The sequence below is a fragment of the Malurus melanocephalus genome, unplaced genomic scaffold, assembly GCF_030028575.1.
Source record: "Malurus melanocephalus ecotype Western Australia unplaced genomic scaffold, MMel_1.1 scaffold_9, whole genome shotgun sequence".
Taxonomy (NCBI): Eukaryota; Metazoa; Chordata; class Aves; order Passeriformes; family Maluridae; genus Malurus; species Malurus melanocephalus.
The window spans coordinates 1436396-1457787 of NW_026623241.1; the positions used below are offsets into that span (position 1 = coordinate 1436396).

Genomic DNA, 21392 nt, shown 5'->3' on the forward strand with positions numbered 1-21392 from the left:
CTCTCTTTGGAACTAAGTACAAAATTTTTATTTTTAATCACATTGTTTTATGAATTTATTTTAATTATTGAACAGCTAAACTTACTTTCCTGAGGATACTAATGTGCTTTTCTAATGCTTGTACCTTGTGTGGAGGGTGGAAGGAGGGCAGAGGGAAAAGTGTTAATTACAAAATATTGCTTTTATGAGACTAAATAGAATCTAAAGATTACCTTAGCTTCCTTGCAGATTCCTTCTTTCCTATAATGAAGGAGTTAATTTATCTCTTATATGAAAGTATCTTCATATTCAAAACAGACACATGATGCCTTTTGCAGTTTAATTGAAGAATGAAAGATAAAACCCAGAAATTTTTCAGGCTTTGGCAGCTTAGTGGAAAAATTGCTACTTGGATGGTCTTCAATTCCTATTTAGTTCTGTTGTCTAATATGACAAAATCGGTATGGATATAGAATTTTAATAGATTATGTTTAGTCMGGCCCATCACAAGTGGAAAGCTAACTCTCAGCTGATCAGCCTGTATCTTAAGGCAAGTACTCGAGAGGGAAGAGTGTGCAATGTCATCAGTTTGCTGTGTATCCTTTTTTTTGCAAATATCCAAATGAGATATAGAAGTGAATTGGCCTTCTGTTAATGTTGGAGCAATTTAGTAAATAAATGGAAGGAGAAAGATTCAAGATCTTGACTCCTATCTCGTGTAATTTTTTTAATCAATATAAATAATCAATTTTTTTTTAGTCAATGATATTTTTTATCATCGACTAATGATGAGCAGTTGCTTAGCCTGAAGAAAGTAGAATAGAGGTTCTGACTAATCCACTGCCTTAATTGTCAGATAACTTCCAGTGTCTGACTTTGGATGCACAGTCATGTGTATTACAGTCTTACCTCTGAATTCACTTTCATGTCAAATGCTGCTTCTTACAGGGTGATACTTGTCAGTCAATTTAATTGAAATGTCATGCTGACCTTTATATGAAATACTCTGAACTTAATGGGGCTTTTCGAAGTTCTTTTTACTTTCATTCCATTTAAAATTTTWAAATTACCAGTATACATAAAGTTCATGTTAATTAAGCTCATGAAACTGCCTGTTAATTGATCTTACAAACAATATGTTTTTTGCAGATGTAGTTCAGCTGAGTCTGCCTGAAGATCAAAAAATAAGCACCACTGCAGCAACTGTGGGACAGAGCGCTGTCTTAAGTTGTGCCATCCAGGGAACCCTGAGACCTCCCATCATCTGGAAGAGGAACAATGTCATTCTGAACAGTTTGGATTTGGAAGATATCAGTGTAAGTAACAGAAAGTTCCATTTAACAGCTTTTTATAAAAATCTCCCATAAATAATAGAAAAGTGGTATATAACGAGTTATGTACTCCTGAAGTTTCAAAGGAAAGAAATGGAAGTTTGTGACAAACTCTGTTTTTCTTTTGCTGTGTATGTCAATCCCTGTTAAATGTAGAGAAAAATATGTTTCACAGACCAATAATTTAAAAAATAGATATAGGAATAAAAGCACATGAAGACTAAATTTCAGCCCAAACTACAGTCAGCATTATACATTCAGGATTGTACAGTCTTCAAATAYTTAAAAGAAAATAGAAATCTGTGACACAAACATTTTAAGAAATGCATACTGACTTGGTACAAACAGACCATAATAACAAACTGCTSTTATATAGTTCAATAGAAATATATTTTTTCCAAAATAAATACTTCATAATAAAATTGGTTATTTTGCCCATTCTGCAAATATTCAGCAGTGTATATGGTACATCTTAAAGAATGCAAAAGAATATATTAGTATAATTTATAAATCTTTTTTTTCAGAAGGCAAGTGTTTGCCACCCAACTTTGCCATGACCTAAAAAAACCCAGTGGAAAATAAAAATCTTTTGGCAAAACTAAAAATACATTTTCAGCTGTAGTTTGTACACTTCTGGGTATGATTTCTTTGCTTTGGCCATTTTGTATTAGCAAAGTCCTAAATGTGGACAAATTGTTACATTGGGAGTTTTGCTGTATCTCTAGCCCAAGTGAGTCTGAAATCACCTGAACCATTATGTGTATGCAATATTGCCACAATCAAATATACAGTTTGTCTATTTTTATTTCTTTTTTTAATGAATATTTTAATATGGCAACTATTGCCACACATCATCTCTGTTTTGTTTCTGTTTTTGAGAGCTCAGTTAGTAAACTTAGCATCCTCACAGTGGTTATTTGTAAAATAAGGGATAATTTCAAAGCTCAAATGCTCATRTTGCTTGAGTGATGGCTTTAAGTCACTTGAGAGGCTTAGGGTAAACACAACATCATCTGAGAAGTTCTCCTTTAAATAGTAATTGCTTTTGTTAGTTTGATATTAATCATATGACTGACATCGAAAAGTGTCTTACCCATGTTCACAAGATAATTTCTGCAATATTTGTTACTTACTGTAAATATTCATGATGTTCAGAACATTTATTTGGAGTTYTTACTAATCAGTTCTAAGTGCAATATCTGGCATGAGCTGTAGATAGAAACAGGAAGATGCATCTGCACGCACAGAAATAAAAGGGAAATGCTGAATGGAAATGATGAAGCTGACAGCTCATCTTCAGACTGAAAGGTTCAGTTGGCTTTTTTGCAGACATGAAAAGAGCAAGTGTTTTCGGAGCTAGATACATGTATTCTGAGTATGACAAAACCAAAACAACAAAAACTAAGCAGAGAAAGTTCTTGTGCTCAGTGCAGGTGCCCAGGTGTTGGCAGCAGGGGCCACATGTGCCATCTCTCAGGGAAAAGGACAGGGGTATCCCATGCAGCCAGTCCCAATGGATCATCAGCAGTGCAGCCACTCAGACACACTTATGGCACCTCTGAAAGAACGTTCAAGAAAGGGCATAAAACACCAAAGAGAGAGATTAGAGAACAAAAAAGAGCAAGAAACAGCAGAGGTAGGTCTAAGGCTGGAGGAGCAGAAGGTACTCCATGGTGAGGCAGCTATCCAAAACATCCACACCAGAGCAGGTTTATCTTGAAGGACTTGACCAATTGCCTGGCCAGTCTGATGAACTCCTATGATTCAGGGAAGACAATGGTTGACAAGGGAAGATAAACAGACATCACCTATCTAGACTTCTGCAAGGCCTACAGTATGGTACCATGAAACATCTTTATCTTCAAATTGGAAAGAGATGGGTGGATGGGTGGGTGGGTGGATGGATGGATGGATGGATGGATGGATGGATGGATGGATGGATGGATGGATGGATGGATGGATGGATGGATGGATGGTCAACAGGTCTGTGTCATTGTGTCTAAGGGGAGGCCAGTGACAAGAGATGTCCCTCAGGGATGTGTCTTAGGAATGGTGCTCTCTGTCGATGACAGGCAGTGGGATCTTGTGCACTTTCAGCAAGTTTGCAGGTGTCGTGAAGCTGAGTGATGCATTTGAAACATCTGAAAGGTGGGATGCCATCCAGGAAAACCTGAACAAATCTGAGAAGTGCATCCACAGGAACCTCATTGTTCATAAGCAAAACKTACGTTATACTTAAGTTCCTTAACAGTGTAGTTATGATTCAAATACAGAAAAAGGTCAGGCTCAATATCCACAGAGTGAGGCACTAAAATTAATGGAGCTCAAATATATATATGGGGGATATTAATCTGTCTTTGCAGATAAAGTAAAATAGGGAGGAAGAGAGAATTAATGGAGTCTGGATTAAAAAAAGAAACAAGTTGACAAAAAGACGTTGAGTTAGATTGGTCCCCAGACCTTCTTTTCTTCAAAATTTATTTTATTTCCYTGTTTTCACAGATTTGATCTCTCTGTATTTATTTCTCTATTCTATACTCCTTGTATAATTTAAAATGTCTCCAGAGACTGTACTCTAGGTTTTACCATGGCTATATTATAAACTAGCATGATGTTTGCTTAACTCTGGGAATTCTAAATTTATTCAGTTATACAAGAGCCACATCTGTGCATCTCAAGACTAATAATGTTGTGTAAAGAATAGTAACTTTCCTGAAAATTACAAGGCAAACATGGACTGGGAAGAGAGATAGAGTTTTGGGGTTTTCTCAGTGAAATGCACCAAAGATCAACGTACCTGGAAGTCAGCAAATATCCAGGAAACCAGTCAGACTAAGCAGTAGTGACAATGTGGTTTTGTAAATCACAGCAAGTGCTCATACGTAGCAATTAAGCTTTTGCTCTATGCAGTTCTCAATATGAATTAAGCTATTTGCTTTGAGGAGGGACAAACTCAGAACAATATAATATCCTAGTGATTAGCCAAATGGAAAAATGCAACCAGAGGGAAAGTAATCCATGTCAAAACTGAAATTGATAGTTCAATTGCTATTTTTGAAGTATATTCTACTACTCTACTCAAAGTATACAAGATAAATCTCTAAAGCTGTCAACTGTGGAGTGGCTAAAAAGAGTTTTGATAATGACTAATGTCTTGTATACTCGTAAGACATTTTAATGACATATTAAGAAATGCTGTTTGACTTTCAGAGGATGATAATAGAAATTTGTATTTAAGCAGTGCATTTAAAAATGTTCTATGAAGTGTGTGTTAATGACATTACTGRTAATATCCAGTTGATAGTTTTAAAGGTCCTTAGTACTCCTCAACTCTTCTTATGGTACTTATAACTGCTATTTATGGAAGTACTGCATCTTGCTACTAATCCTTCTCTTACTGAAACTGATGGGAGGCAGGGATAATTAACATCCATCTGAGTAAAATTATGAAAAATTATATGCCTCTGCAAATTTTACTTAAATTGTAATATAATTGTGCTGTGACTCACTGCAGAACTGATATCACAGGGCATTTTGCTGATATTTCAGTACACATATAGAAAGGCTTTTTTTTCCTTGCTGTTATCTTGCATCTTAAATTTAATATTTGCCTTTCCACTTTCCTCTTGTTTTTATCTAACCTACTATTCATTAGAGAAAATAATTCCCATATATGAAAAATAGCAGATGTATTTCCCAAATGCAATGCACATTACTTTTTAATGTTAATTTATTAACTTTTTGAAGTCTTCATAACTTATTTTACTTTATTGTTTTTCTGATATTTTATTCCAGCTTTGCCTTCAGGTTCTTTCCTATACATATGARCAATCACACTTTTCTTACGAGATCTTGACCCTTTTTCTTACAATTATTGAAGAGCTACTAAGATGATTTGTCCACAGGCAAAGTTTAATACTAACTTTTCAAAATAATGTAGTTCAACTTTTTAGTTTTGGTAAAAGCTCATAAATTCTTTCTTTAGGCTGCATTCATGAAAAGCATGCAATATTTCCATTTTGAGGTTTTTGAAGTTATGTGTAGGTTGTCGCTTCCTCAGAACTTCTTATTTGTTTATCTTGCTAAAATTAATCTTCACATTACAATTGTCACTTTTTCAGTGACAGTTGGTATTTTCTTTGTGATATAGTTGCCCTTCACCCACCAAGAAAAAAACACAACCCAAAACATTGCAATGGAGAATGACACTAAAAACTAACATTCTATAAAGAGCTTCCATTCTGTAGAGTTCTGATCAGCAAATGATGACAGAAAGGTTTCCAGATTGTCCGAAGGACTAAGCACTCTTCCTAGAAAGAACTCCAGACATCTGACTTCTTTTTCTTCCAGCTTCTCATCCTTTTYCCCCCTGTTGTTATTCTTAAGAAAAAGCTCAGGAGAACTTTATGAATAATTCTTTTCCACATTGTTTTCTCCCATGGGATAGTATGGACCTACATACAAGCTTCTCTTTACACACTGTTGAATTGTTCTTAATACAACACAATTATGATTTTAATACATTCATTATAAATACAGATGCCCTGTCTATGAAGAATTTGTGTGTGTGCGTGTGCGTCAGTATTTCTGAGAGAATCCCAGGTGAACCATAAATGTCAGGGAAATTTTCTTCAATCATTTTTATATGCTCCCCAAACAAAATAAAACAACTCTTAAAAGTAAAATAGATTTATATATATATATATATATATATATATATTAGTATATAAACTAGAGAACTTAAATGTAAGGCAAGTGAAAATTGATAGTCAATATTAATTGAAATCGATACTCCTACAGTAGCCAGGAGGGCACATGTGTAGGACCCATAAGGTATTCTATACCACCTCATGTCATTTTTTGGAAATGGGAGAAGGTGTCCKTTCTTCAATAGTTAGCGTGGCAAAGGGAACAGTTTTGGGGGGCTCCTGTGGGTGTGGGTGAGCAATCACATATGAATCATTCACTTATTTTCTCTTGTATAATCTGTCATTAGTATTCATTAGTATTGTTGCTGTCACTGTTTTTTGTCTTATTTTATTGCTATTTGCAGTAAATKGTTCTTACCTCAACCTCAATTGTTCTTATCTTTAACTTTCGTGCCTCAAATTCTCTCCAGCCTGCTGCAGGGGGAAGGAGTGTAATCGCACGCTATATGGTTTGGCATGTTTCAGTAGTACTGGGGAATACCATTCTGAAACCATGACAAAAAGATATTCAAAATTCATGTAAATTAAAGATATTCAAAATTCAAAATTCATGTAAACTGATTTGTTTATTCTCAAGTGCCTGGAAAGAGGGAATGCTTCCCTACAGTCAATGTACTGCCCTTCTGATTTGCTGCAGCAAGCTCTACATGCTCTTGTTTCATTCCTGAGGAGGTTTTCCTCCTCCCTGAGGTTTTGCCATGGGCCATCTTATCGCTTGTGTGAGGGAAAGTTTAGGARTCCTATGACATGAAGACAGCACCAGAACTTACTTCCATTCAGAGGTGATGCTCCTAAGCTCTCCCTTTTTGGAAGTCAGGAACTCAYAGTCCAACAATGAATAAATAAAACTGTTTAATTATTGTACCATAGTCAGAAAGCTTGCAGACTTGTTCTGTACAAAATCTGGACCCTGGTCAGTTCATTTTGAGCTTGCATTAATAAATTGCAGTGCAGCGGTTTCAGTGTGGTATTCTGTGTGTTACAACCAGGAGATATATATATGGAGTTATGTGTTGTAACTTCACTTTAAAAGCCTAGTTGTATATTATGACACATGTTAAACATATCTGTTACTTCTTTTTCAGATATTTTCTACTGATTTTTCTAGTGAGCTGATTAACAGTGACTCATGAAAGTCAGCATGTTTCTATTTTTGTCTATATTGAATTTCCCTTTATGTGTTACACAGCTTTTCTTTTCGGTAGGATGTATTATTACCTTTTCTTTTTTATTTCATGGGTTGAATACCATTTTTGGTTTGTTTTTTTTCTGCTCCACTTGTTATAATCCAATTGTTGAGAGACGCCTCTGCCTGAATTAAGGTGCAAATAAGACCATATGTCGAAGTCAGTATTACAGATTTTAACAGTAAATGTGAGGCACAGAGCTGGAAAGAAATAGGAAGGAGAAAGGGGAGAGAGAAGGAGAGAGAGATCAAGCAGAAAATAATCATCATGCTGTGGATCTAGAGGTGTCCCATTGGTCCTTCTTCACCCTGGTCTTCTCAGTAGTGGAGAAGACTCTTCTCTGGAGTCATTCTTCTGCAGGTACCACTTTTATAGCCTAAATTTGGGTATCCACGTGTGGCCACAAATGTTCCCATAACTTGGGGTGGCACAAGAAGTTGTTTYCTTTCCCACAGTTTGCCACATTGGGAATAGTTGTCTGGATGCATTAACCACATGTGTTAACCAAACTTCAGTTCCTCTAGGCCTGGAATTAGCATCTTCTGGTTGCAAATCCCTGTCTTCTGTGCTTCTCTCAAGTTCACACTGTGATGGCTTGACTTAGGGCAAGTCACTTCTGTGGCCTTGACAATGTTTGAGGCAACTGTGGCTCTGACATYGCTCTGTGGCTCAAACACTCTCTTCCAGGCACCTTTTTCCAGAAGCAGCRGAAGAAATGGCACAAGCAATTATACAGTGTGTAATAGCTATCCCAATTATTACAGATGTAACTCCAATTGCAATCATCAACCCATTCCTCATTATAACTATTCACCTGCACCCCATGAGTCATAAGGATTAGAATATGGACATCAGCARGGTATTGGGGCTAATTCATTAAAGCCAATCGATGTGTTCAAAATGATTGGAACAGTTCTGATATTTGATCAGTGATTTCTTTATTTTTGGCTCGGGCTTCTTCAGTTGATGATGTTACCTTGTAAATGGTAATACAGCATTCGGTTTCAGTAATATTTAGCACATACCTTGTTCCTTTAATAAAAATCCAATGCCAACTTATTCTGTAAAGCCATTTTTGATACTTGACTGTCTTATAAGTTAAGCTTTCTGAATGGACACCTGACTCAATTACCTGAGGGCATGTACCTGCCATGGAAGTTTCCAAGGCCCACTGGTGTTGTGTGATAACTATAGAAAGTGCAAMAAAATATTTTAACCCCCAAATCTGTATTTTCCCCCATTGTATAAATTAAAGATAAATTCTCATCTTTTATTCAGCAGAATTTTGTTTCCCAATAATGACCAATGAAAGTGTAATTTGGGCAGATGGATGGGAGTACTATCCTGCACCTTAGACCAGTGTGCTAGGTGGAATCCAGTTAGGAACATCTCCAAGCTAATCCAGATGGTGCAAGATAGCTGCACATCAGGAGTCTATTGATAAAGTACATTTGGGGCTTGAKTTTCAGACTAACTCCTACTCCTTTTTTTGAGGCACTGAAACGTTCATCACACTTTTTTCTTTTTCTTTTTTTTCATTCTTTCCCATCTTCCCTGCATTTTAAAATGACTGGAAAGCTGTTTAATATTTTGTATTATGAGATGACTTCTAAAACTTTTAAAGCATCTTTTATTTCTTCCATAATACCCTTTTTTCTCAACCTTTTCAATTCAAATTCACTGTTTTTGTCTGTTCTTTTCTGTATATGTATATAGAGATGGATTCAGTATTATGTCTGGGTTCAGTATTGCTGTTGCAATATTGCAAATTCAGTTTGTGTTATTAATTTCTGATTAAATCATGAAAAAAATGCAGTTAGATTTTTCTGTAAAGTTATAGACTTACTCCTTACTCCTATCACTTCTTCTGCTGTAAACATTCTACTGAGTGCTGAGTGAAAAGCAGCATCATTTGTGAATAATTTTATTACTACTTACATGTATATTTCTCCAACTTGTCCAGGTCATTTTGCAGTACTTTTATTATCCTACTAGACTTAATGCTTTTCACAGCTTTCAGAAGAATTATGTGAAAGGGTTTTATAGTACACAAAAAGAATACTAAGTTTTCAGGTTATTATTTTAGAAAAGAAATCTTGAAAGAAAACCCAGACTATGCTACAGCTAGCAGAAAAGGTCACTCCTTCTTAAGAGCATGAGAAAGACGCTTTGTTAATAATGGCCTCCTGTGGCTCACAGCCCTGACTTTCCAATCTTTGCTATAGTACATTAAATAGGAGGGCCATATCACCAGTAATAAAAGTRCTTTGATATCCAGGAGTCTGTTTCATTGAACAGAGAGGCACAATTGCTTAAATAAAAAAAAAGRAACCCTTTCTGCTCCACCATCACAAGCAGCCCAGGAGTAAAAGTTAGGATAGGTAGGACATAATTGCCTATTGGGAACTTGACTCAACTGTCATTTATATATTTTCAAAAATAATGGTAATAATTATAGGAAAATGCTGAAGAAGTGTGCAAAAGTGTTGACTCAGTATGACACAGAAAATTGCTACCCACCTGAAAAATAATTGGTACCGCTGCTGGCAAAATATGAAGCAAATTGTTTACCAAGTCTGATCAGTTTATGAGCTCTGTCTGGATAACAGCAGACAAGGATAAGTCTGCCATGATTTTCAAATGATATTTAAGATTTATCTGAATCAAACTGGTCAGTGATCACCCTTACACCTGACACCATGTATCCATTCATATTTAAATTTAATAATACCTACTTTAGCTCAGACTGATTTCTCTTTCATCCATTAATTTTATCACCATGTGTATACTTCCTTCTCAACAGTTTCCATTCAGAACTTTTTCTGTTTGGGTATAAAAAGCCTTTGTATCCATGGCAGAGTGTTTTAATTGATCTGGTGAAAAGGAGAGATAATTTAAACTAAAGGGTTTACTAATTTAGTATGGTTTGGGAAAAAGATCCATCAGTGATCTCCATCTGATTCTCCTTTCATGTATGCCTGGCTTAAAACTACAACCAGAAGCAATGAAGTTGAAACAGTGGTGCCAAATAATAGCTAATATGKATTGGAATAAAAAATTCTCCTTCAGTAAGGTTCAGGTGAATTTACAGAGGATCACTGAATGGCATTCTTTATTATACTTTTATGGGTAAAGTGAGTGACTGGATTTTTTGACAGTTACAAAAGTACCTACTAAATATGTTTTGGTTTTGATGATGAACATGTTTCTTCTAGAACCTTCTAGGGGAAATATATTAATGTTTTTAAATGATAAGCATTTGCATATAGACACTTAATGGAAGTATAGATACTGATTGAAGTCTTGAGGAAAAATAATTTTTTTTCTATTTACATACAAAATAAATTGCAGAGTATCTTAATAACAGAAAAAATTCTTATCACTTTCATCTGAAGTATGTTATCTCATCTGTTTTAAAAGCATATTTGTATGTCCATTTACTCTTAAGAATTTTTATAGCAACAATTTTTTAATATTTTCTTTCATATCATCCTGTTACTTAATTGGAAGGAGGCTGTGTCTTCCTTTGTAGAGTTTGTGCGTCTTCCAGGCCGAAGTCTGTCTTTAGAGACCTGTTTGGGTTAATGAGAAATAAAATGGAATTGCCATGCTGTGGCGCAGTAAAATATCAATGCCATATGACTTTTGTCTACTAGATATTTAAAATTTTGTGAAGCAATTTGGTAAGTGTTATGAATTCTGTGAAGTTCCTACAATTGTACTTACAGTTAATAAAAGATGACAGTAATCCTGTTTTACCTTCATGTTTTTAACATGATATACATTAGTTTTAACATTAGACAAGAAATTCATTCATGGAAAAGACTTTGAAGTTTAACCTGTGATTATTGAACAATTAACATTTTAAATTATAGTAAAAGGAAGGCAGGGAAGAAGGAGCTGCCTTTTCTCCCACCCCCTTATTAATAGAGACCTTATTTCTGACATGTATTCTATGATCAGTTGGCAACAGCTAATGAAAGAGTTATAATTGGAATAAAATAGAGCTGAAACCAAGGATTAGCTAGAGGGATCAGCAATAGAAAAAGAACTTATGTATATTTCAGTCTTCCAAAGTGAGACTGTAGTGTATATGAGAAAAAGATTATATTATTATATTGCAGTAAGACAGTTCTAGATGGTGACAGTAGCATAGAAGCTTCCCAATGAAACAGTGCTGTCCCATTGTTTAAAATACAAACATAGAACAAAAGGTTGAAAAGAAAATACAGTATATATGGATTCATGTTTTGTAAAGGACTTACACTTCTAAAAAAAWTTGAACCCCTTACGAAAAGCTGTATATAGAAAAGCAAAAAAAAATATTTACAGGAGACAATATTAACARTAATGGTGTACAAAGAAGTAAAATTATTTCAGGATATCTTGTAGTAACTTGAAATGTGTTAACAAAGAATTAGGTGTTGTTGCAACAGAACTTCTTATTGTGATTGACAGAGCAGTAGTAAAATTGAAGTAATGGATGTCTCACAGAAGAGAGAACCTGTTACTCAATTTAAAGAGAGTACAGRTCATGACTCAGTGTGATACTCTTATTAGCATATAATTTTTTATATCAGCATTTCATTTCAAAGGAGTTGATGGTCTTACTTTTAATTGTGCAATTGAAAGTACTTGTCTTATTTTTTTTTTTTTTTTAATTATTCTAATGCACAGGAAACACTTTGCTTTTAAGTAACACACAATTTACTTGCAGTTAGCAGGATATAGTAAACTTTTTATGTATAATAAGTATGAGCATTTAATAAGAACAAAGTGTCTAAATATCAGCAAGATTTATTTGTTAAGAATAGCCAGAAAATATTTATGATTACTGACAAACCCTTTGGAAATGGGGAATTTCGAGCTTCATTTCTTTGACTTGAACACAGACTAGATGTAACAAAAAAAATATGTAACAGAAAGAAGAAACAGAAATAGTGTATTGGTAATAATGTGTTGAAAATAATGAGACTTTGTTAGATCAGCATTATGCYCTTCTCTTTGTGTATGAACAACCATCAAAATACGTGATACCTGTAGGCTTTTCATAACATCTTGGCTTCATATCAGCAAATAACAGAAGTCATACTTGGTACAGTTTTAGAAAWTACGTTTGTCAGTGCCACCATAAGCTGAAAATTTTTCTTTTTTTTGCTGACAATTCTTTGAACACTGTAATTTTTCTTGGTTTATACCAGGGTGTTCTTCCAGTGGTTTACGGTTTACCTGACCAGAAACCATAACCACACAATACAAAGGCAATACTATAAAGCATCACAATTCATTTCTGCAGAGAGGGAAAGCAAAGCAAACAAGAAACCCAACTCTAAAACAAAACCCAAAGAATTTTTCCTGCATAACTTATTTCTGTGGTTACAGTAAAAGGTGGCTGCCAATGACCCYGAAGTGTCTTTTCTTTCATTGATATCAAGGAATCTATCTTGGCTGGTAAAGATTTMTTGTGATAAAGAATTAGACTGATGGACATGGATTGTTGTATTAGTGTTGTGAGCAAAGGCRGTGTGTGTGTGATGCTTAGGTAATTATAATTGGTAATAAATGAAATTGTCTCAGCTTTCAGTATTTTATTAGTGTCAATTCAGCATGTGTTTGTAATACTCCAGCTCACACTGAATGTCTAGTGCAAGTTGCCTGGGATTTGCTGTTTGTTTAAAAGGCACTAAGAAAAATATTTTAGAAGTATTGAGTGTGTCAGTCTGGACTAAACCCTTGAGATGCTGTGCTGGCATTCAAACTGCCAATATTTTGATTTTGTAAGAAAAGAGCAAAAGATGGCAAAGAATGGATGTTACTCACTCTGTTGTATGTAATCCTGTGTGTAGGTGAAAAAACCTCTCGTATAGGAATTACATCCAAAATCTTTCTAAGGATGTATGTGCCCATTTCTTATATAGCACATTTGATAACAAATTAACACAAGTAGCACTGTGTAAATAATCCAAATAATGTGTGGCTAGCCCTGTTTTCTTTCTACTGTTGTCTTCAGATCATACATTAATGCTGCATTAAAGGGAGATATCAACCTAAAAAAAAACTGTTTGAGTTGCAATATTTTTTCCCCCTGTRTATGCTAAGAATGAACTGAAGTTAATAATTCTGATTTTTAAATAATTTTAAGATACTAGGTCTATTTCTTTTTTCCTTTTATTTCCCCCCCAACATSTCCTCATCAGCTGCCATATAGTAGGAGATTCCCCACCAATCTGTACCTTTTTTGGTTTAGGTAGTATTGTCTGCAAGRTATTTCAAAGTTGTTTTAAAATGTATTGTGTTGTCCGTTCACTGGTTTATCACATCTACATAAAGGAGTTTGTGACAAATCAAAATTTATCCTACGGGGCTTTCACAGATTGCRTAAACCTTGCAGACACTCTGTCTACTTGTCTGTCTCATGCCTGGATAGCTCATAAATACATGGGATAGACTAGATAACAATTGGATGAAAATTTGAGTAATACAAAAATTTAAGGGTTGTTTTTTTTTTTTTTTTTTTTTTTTATTCTCTTGAGTTTTCAAACAAATGTTTGGAGAAATTTGTTTCTATGAAATAAAATGAGTTATTTTAGTTTAAAATTAATGCAGTTCAGAAACCAAAGATATGATTATTGTCAACATAAGAAAAGGGGTTTGGACTCACAAAACTAAAACGGAAATYCAGTGTTTTATGCAATAGAAAGACCAAAAACTCCCACAAACTTTGTAAATTTAAAACTAAAGTGTTTGTAAATTAGTATTTGAAAACAGGTTAAATGTTATCTCAGTGTAATTATATAGTGTGATTTTTAGAGTCAGAAAATTTAGGCATTCAGTGATTTCTTTACACTTTTCCTACAAATAAAATTTCTTTAAAGAAGGAAAGTAGAAATAAGGATGCTCTTGCTAAGCTTGTTCTACAGAGATAACTCTAAACCAAGTMATCTTAAAGGGTAAATTACATCAATACTTTTGCTTCTTTGGGACCTCCTAATGCTCAGATACACTTTGGAATAGGAGCCAGGAAAACTGCATAGTGCAAAGATAGTTAATCTTTTCAGAGTCGCTTAGAGTGTAATAATAAATATATCTACAGTCAAAGCTAATTTAAAATAAAAAAGAACAATTAGGGGGATTATAATAAACTGTGGTAATTGATTAATTGTTATAAATTCATCGCACTGGTTATGGGGTTAAGTTGAAAAGTAAATGATAAATTAACATCAAATAGATTTATCCAATTAAATCTGATTATATAACAATTCGTTTTGTTTAAAAGGAGTCAAAGTTMAATAGTATATGAGTCATTCTGAAGATGTCTGTGTAACATAAGAAATAAAAAAGACAGCTGTATCAGAGCATGCTAAATTTTCCATTTAAAATACACCGCATCTACTCAGTTGGAGATTCTGAATGTCTAAATAAATTAGCAGTCCTTATTGCAGATTCATAGCAAGATAGCATAAAGTTACAGAGTTTGGGGGGAAATTGTAGGTTAGTGATGTTTTATGGCTGGCCTCAAGAGCTCTAGTGCTTTGGCAAAGCTTTCACTTGTGTCTAGTGTGTGCCATAAACATGAAAAAAATCCAAATCCTCTTTGTGCATCTACATATCAAATGAAGTCATTGTTCTCAYTGGTGGTCTAGCACTGAGGGGTTTTATGCCACTTTTCTGTGTCATCCCTCTTCAGGTTCTTAGGAAGCTTAAACGTTATTAGATATCAAAATAGCAAAATCAGTTTTTATTCGGCTGACAGTTTTTGAAAAGCACAAAGCATTTGCATGTTTTCTGTAGAATAATGGATCTACAATTTATTAGCTGTTACTGTTTCCTYATGAAGTGAAAWTGCAGTYCTTACTGTATTCCAGAGAAAATAAGGAATATCATCCATATCTAATTAATTATTTAAACAGGTARGGTGTTATGATATTAGTTTATAGTGAGATAAATAGTATTTTTCTCAGATTTGCTGAATACAGACAAATCCTGCCCAGTTYTAATGGTCTGGACTTGTGAGTTATGAAGTCTTGTTTTAGGAAGCAAGAATGGAGGGTGACCTCTACACTGACCATTGGTAATACAATCTCTCAACATTGGAGACTTAGTTAGATGTTCTGAATTGCTCACCAAATGATCGCCTCTTTACCCAGTCATCAGGAGAATAAGGATAGTAAATCCTGAATTGCTGTAATGAAAAACAGCCTTTGTAAAATTCAGTCATTATTTGCCTTTTTTTTTCCACTCTCCCCAGAAAGAGAAAAGAGGGACCAATAAAATGCTTAGAATGTCTGATTGTAGCTAGGAATTTTGTTTTTATGATCAGCAGAGAGAGGTGGTTGGTAGCTAAAACAGTGAGCAATGATGCATCCACTGAACAGTCCCAGGAAAGGATTTTGCTACCTTGAGCTTTCTCAAATGACTGTAAAAGAAGCTTARGAAGATTAATTTGCTTTGACTAAAACCAGCTTGCATTAATAGTCACGAACAGGTGTCTGCTGTTGCATTCTTCAGAACAGAGTTTCTTTTAAGATCCTGCCACTTTCTATTGCTTATGCTATGCTAGTGCTTRTGTTAGACTATGTTCTTTCTTTCTTTAAGCATTGACATAATTTGCAATTTTTTGTCAGGCTGATTCTTCAACTAGTGGACTTAMACTAGATCCATGATTTGTTCTTATTGCAGATGCAAAATATGAGGSTGAGAGTAGGTACGCAAAATTTTTKCTTATGAAATTTGGGGGTTGTTTTGCCTCTTAATGTAGAAGGAAAACTTACAAAAAAATTCTTGTATTTAGGCCAAATGAAATTATTTTCAGATTTCTTTGTGGAATTTAATTTCTTTCTGACAGGCAAACTGCAGAGTTGCATTGTTTTGCCAATGTGAACAGAGAAACTGATTACTTGGAAAATAGGAGTTGTAACATTGACATTGCACGAAAAGCCTGAGCTTAATTTATCTGGCAAAGCAACCATATATAAATAAATATTTTAAAAAATGTTTTCASTTAACCCTCAAAAGGTTATCTACTCTCTGTATCCTTGTAATGAAGGAAGTTAGAGATACTGAAAAATAAGTAAAATATGAATTAGAATGTGACATTAGCATTACTGGTACTTCCATGCATTGACTGAAATAAAATGCAAAAATCTTGGAGTGATATAGAGGAAATAAAGGGGATTATGTATGTTGGCAGTATTTTACAAGCAAACCACTGTTGTTCTGAAAATAACTGGTTGGATGCATTTATTGTTGCAGCTTTCCYTAAACAAACCAATACAAAACTTGAATTCTTAACTTCAGATTTTCTACCTGATGAGCTCAGAGACAGATCATGTGAGTTTTGTTTTCCTTTTCCCATTAGAAAATCAAGATTTGCTTTTAAAAGGATGCAAATGCCCCCACCCAGTGTGTTATCATTATAATTGAATTGTTATAACTCTGCTAACCATCAGTAGAAAAGAGACCAAACAATATAATTTTTTTTTGTAAAAGATTTCTCAAACACTCCAAGTAGAAATACACATAATATGAAAATCTATGAATTCAAAATATTTGTGTTTGCTAATTCCATTTATTAAGGATGCAATAAACTATTTTTTTTCTGTTTGAGGATAAAGCAAGTAAGAATTCKCCTATTTAGTTAATGTAGCCTATGTTATTTTCTTTATTTTTCTAAAAATATTTATACAAAGCCAAAAAAGCCAAAACATTATTTAAGACAGCAATATATTGGCAAAAAATGCTGGGGAAAAAAAACAAAACCAAAACACCACAAGCCAAACCAAAATCACTCATAACTTCTGTGATGATGAACAAATTCAAATGCTYTGTTTCATTATATGTTCTATGGAAAGAAAGCTGAAAATAGTCTTTCTAGAGACTTGTTAGTGAAGAAGTGATGGAAAATGATCAAAAATTCTCTCATATGCAAAGTGTTAGCATATGAAACCAAGTTATAAACCCCAAGGAAATAATTGCAGATTCAAAACAAAAATCACCTTTAGTTTTTGTTTTATAAACAGAAAGAAAACAAAGCAAAGATTYGCTATCAAATTAAAGTTTTCTTTCCATATTATTTTGCTCATTATTCATAACTTATATCATGATTTGTAAAATGCCAAGTTCTTCAGGAACACAGAATTGCAGTGGAATGATTGTTAAGATAATTGTTCAATTCTATCTTTTTATGTATGACAATTAAATTTCTCAATGTAATTTTAAAAGTACCTTGCCATTTTTATTTGAACAGTAGGAGAACAAAAATTGAGCCTGTAGCAATTTTTTTTTGCTGTCATCAAATGTATTTTCCAAAAGAGAAAAGAACCATTTTCTGTTCTTTTTGCTGTTGATGTTTGAAGGCTCTTTTTCAAAGATACTTGTGTGTGTGTCAGTACAGATGCAGGTATTTTTTAATTACTTAGCTTGTGAGTTAGTCAATAAAACACTAAATACTTGTCAACATGCAGTGTCAAATAGCTCTGTTTATACTTCACCATCCCTTTTCAAACACTGCTTACAACATTAAGTTCTCTTTTTATTGAGTAGTTTGCTTTAATTAACTAAACAAACATTGAACTTGGTAGAATAAGCTAGGGACATTTATTTTGTAGTTGTAAAAAAACCAAACCAAACAACCAGACAAAACTCACCACTACCAACAAAAAATGCTATCCATAAAATTCTAACTCTCTCAGTGTCATCATGTGTGAACTCTATTGAAATACTAATGTCTCAGTAAAAATAACCACAGGGGTGTTTTATCCATGGTTTCATGAAAAAGAAGGAAGAAATCATAACACAGACACTCATTTACTTAGAAAATAGCTGTGGTTCCTAAAGATATCATATGCCACAGTGAATCAGTTAAGGGGCTGAAACAGGTAAGTGTGCTTCAAACCAATATCTAATAGTTTAGCGTAGGGAATGTTAAATTAAACTAGTCTCTAGACTGCATTGTARCAGCTGAATTTTTATATACTCCATCCTATGCCCTATTTTGTTCACAAATACCTTTGGCAGAGATTAGGCAAAAAAATCTAGACAGCAATAACAATATCCATTTTCCAGATAAAATGTAAGTACCTGTAGTGCGGCTCTTTTGAATAGCTGCTCTTTCATCTTTGACTAATAATCCTGTTGAAGAGGAACATTTTGTATTCAGCTAGTAAGGGGGGAAAAGTAAATTGATCTTCTGCTTCATATACTTTAGAAAGAGATAAAGATCAAAACATCCAATAAGGAAGGTTTTGGTTTTTTTTTTTAAGTTAGTCAGGAGGTTTATTTTGAATGGAAATCCAGTTGTATTGGTTCGCATCATCAAAGTTAAAAATTAAATCTTAAAGAGGAGCCCTTTTTCAATCTTTGCAGTGGTAACACGTAAATACAATGATGTTTTGGTAGAAATATTGTCTGTGTAACTAATGTGCTAACATAGAAAGCTCTACTTACCTTAAAAGAGGCAAGTTATTGATATTATTATCAGATAGGTTAATTTTTAGGTGGGTTGTTTTTTTTTCTCGATGAACAACTAGCAGAATCACCTGAAGCAATGAGTCGTGCAATGCAAAATTCAGTTGCCCACACATCTTTGGATGAAGAAAGACAGTGAGACATATGTTTTTTTGAATAATATTTGAGTGTATTTAAAGAAAGAAAACTGAGAAATTAAAGAGAATTTTATAGAGATTTCAATTTTCATGTTTAAATTTCAATSTACAAAAAGACTTAAGATATTATASTGAGCGTCATCTTAAATGAAATATGTGCATAAAAACRTTGAGATTATGTCCTCTGGATAAAAACAGCAACTGGAAAATGAGGACAGAAAAAAAAAAAAAGAAATCCCAATAAATTCAGAAAGTTTTAGGTGAGATCATGGAAAARTGAAAGAATAGTCATAATGAACCAGAGGTTAATGTAGCCCAGTATTTTGTAACTGATAACGTCCCAAGGATAGAATGTAAGAATAAAGCACCAAATAGTATTTTCCGTCAAAGTTCTTTTACTGTACAACTTAACAGATTTCACGAGTGAGGTATTGTAGCTGAAGATTTTGGTTTTGCAAGACTTTAATAAATTCTTCGTGGATTTGAGGAMTTTACAGAGAAGGTTACAAAGTTTGTGAAGGAACAAATGGGGAAGAACTGGTTGGGGATATGCAGGTAAGGTCAACCTTGGCTGCAGTGACCAGGAGATGGCAGAGCCGAGGAGCCTAAGAGGCAAAAAACGATAAAACCATGGGCTTCAGGAGAGGACACTTCAGTCTGTTCAAGTCTGTGCTTGGAAAAATCCCACAGGAGATCATGCTGAAAAACAAAAGGGGTCTAAGAAAGATGGCTGATTTTCAAGGATGACCTCCTCTGTGCTCAAGGATAGGCTTTCACTATGAACAGTAAATCAAAAGCTGCCAGAAGTCTGTATTAATGAACAAGGAGTTCTTGGCAGGAYTCAGGTAAGAGGAAGAAGGGTATAAGGAAGGACAGGTGACTAGGGAAYAGCATGGAGACACTGTTTGAATATGCAGATTGGGAATGATGAAGCCATCCCAGAACTGGATATGGTGCAAAAAATGAAGGTCTACGGATTTTCAGGACTACATAAGTAGCAAAAGAAAGACAGGGGAAAATATGGGCTTTTTGATGTGCTGGGCATGGGACTCAGTGCCAAAAGATGTTGACGAGGTTGATGTACTGAAAGCCTCCTTTGCCTCAGTCTTGACCAGAAATATTCACTTCCAGGAATGCCAGATCCCTGAAATCAGTTTAGAGTAGTAATGTTTGTTTAATGTTATCACTGAATCTAATGAGGAAAATTGAAGAAAAATGAGGATTTTTTGGTGTCTGCTCATTACAAAGGATGACAGCACTTCCACAGGATGTTATTTCATTTGTTAATTTTTGCAGAGATTTAACTTTTCTCTGTGATCAGATCCAATCCTTARTAACTTTTCTTCTGTAGAAAATTGTCACAGCTAAAATGACTTATTAATTCTACAGAGTTTAGCTAGTTGTTAAAAGTTGTATTTTCTTTTACAATCWCTATATATGTGGCAAGATTAAACAACTCCACCATTCACAAGTATAATATTTGAATTTCAGATTACTGWCAGATATTCTGGTTTAATATTTGTGATGTCTGATATTTGCATCGTGGCTTTGTAGCCAAGATGATGAACATAATTACTGAAGAGATGTGGGCTTAATTATGATTACCTTGTTTTTAATCTTTCCTGGTAGGATTTTGGAGATGATGGGTCGCTGTACATCACTAAAGTTACCACAACTCATATGGGAAATTACACCTGCTATGCTGCTGGGTATGATAAGGTCTATCAAACTCATATTCTCCAAGTGATTGGTAAGGAAAAATGTTCTAATTATCAAGTCATAAGAGRCTTGGATTTTGGATTTTGTTAAGCAGATTTGTTGTTGCTGTTTGATATTTTTGTGTATTKCATTACAGCTTAATAGAAAAAGATATGTATTTTTTACTTCATAGTTYTCCTTCAAATAACCTTAAAAACAATGAAATAAAATAATTTTAATGTATTGCTTCCACATGAATAATATCTATTAAAAGGTGTAAAGATAGTCCAGAGGACTTGCTTTGCACCTGTGATGTTATGCAGAATAGTAGGAGGGTTTATATATACATGTATACACAGATAAAGTAGGTTTGGTATTAACTTACCTGGAGAACAAATTGGGAAAAACAAGTGTGTAAGTCTCTTGTGTTAAGAATGTTTTCTTGAATGCAAGGTTAAAAGGATGCATTTTCCTGAAGGTCTTGTAATTAACGTGGGCTTCCAGATTCACATTTGTTATATTGAAATCTAACCATAATTTTAACAAATTAACCTGAGGCACCTGGATTTGTAATCTTATCTTTACATTTTCTTACATCTGTTTAAGTTCCAGGTAACACTTCACTGAATTCTGTATTTGGACAAAACTTAACTGCTACTTGCTACTGCGGTGCCCACAAGATAGGCCTTTACCTTCTCAACAGTTGTTGTACCCTCTCCCAGCTGTTTTTCCTATATATATATAATTTTATTTTCTAAAATATTTTAAGCAGTTCTTCTCCACTGATGAAGTGTCTGCTTCATCACCAGTGAGGTTTAATATCCTGTTATTTCAAATCATATTTGTYTTTGACTTCTTTGTCTCCCTTTCTGCAGTAAACTACCA

The 21392-nt window shown here is 34.2% G+C and overlaps 1 protein-coding gene across 2 annotated transcripts in view; it reads left to right on the forward strand.

Moving 5' to 3' along the window:
* FSTL5 (follistatin like 5) overlaps positions 1-21392 on the forward strand; it is a 266833-nt gene that overhangs the window by 180850 nt on the left and 64591 nt on the right. For both annotated transcript variants that reach the window (XM_057375528.1, XM_057375537.1), the window contains exons 7-8: positions 1129-1295; positions 20439-20559. In XM_057375528.1, coding sequence (XP_057231511.1) covers positions 1129-1295; positions 20439-20559 — 288 coding nt within the window. The remainder of the gene's footprint in view (positions 1-1128; positions 1296-20438; positions 20560-21392) is intronic.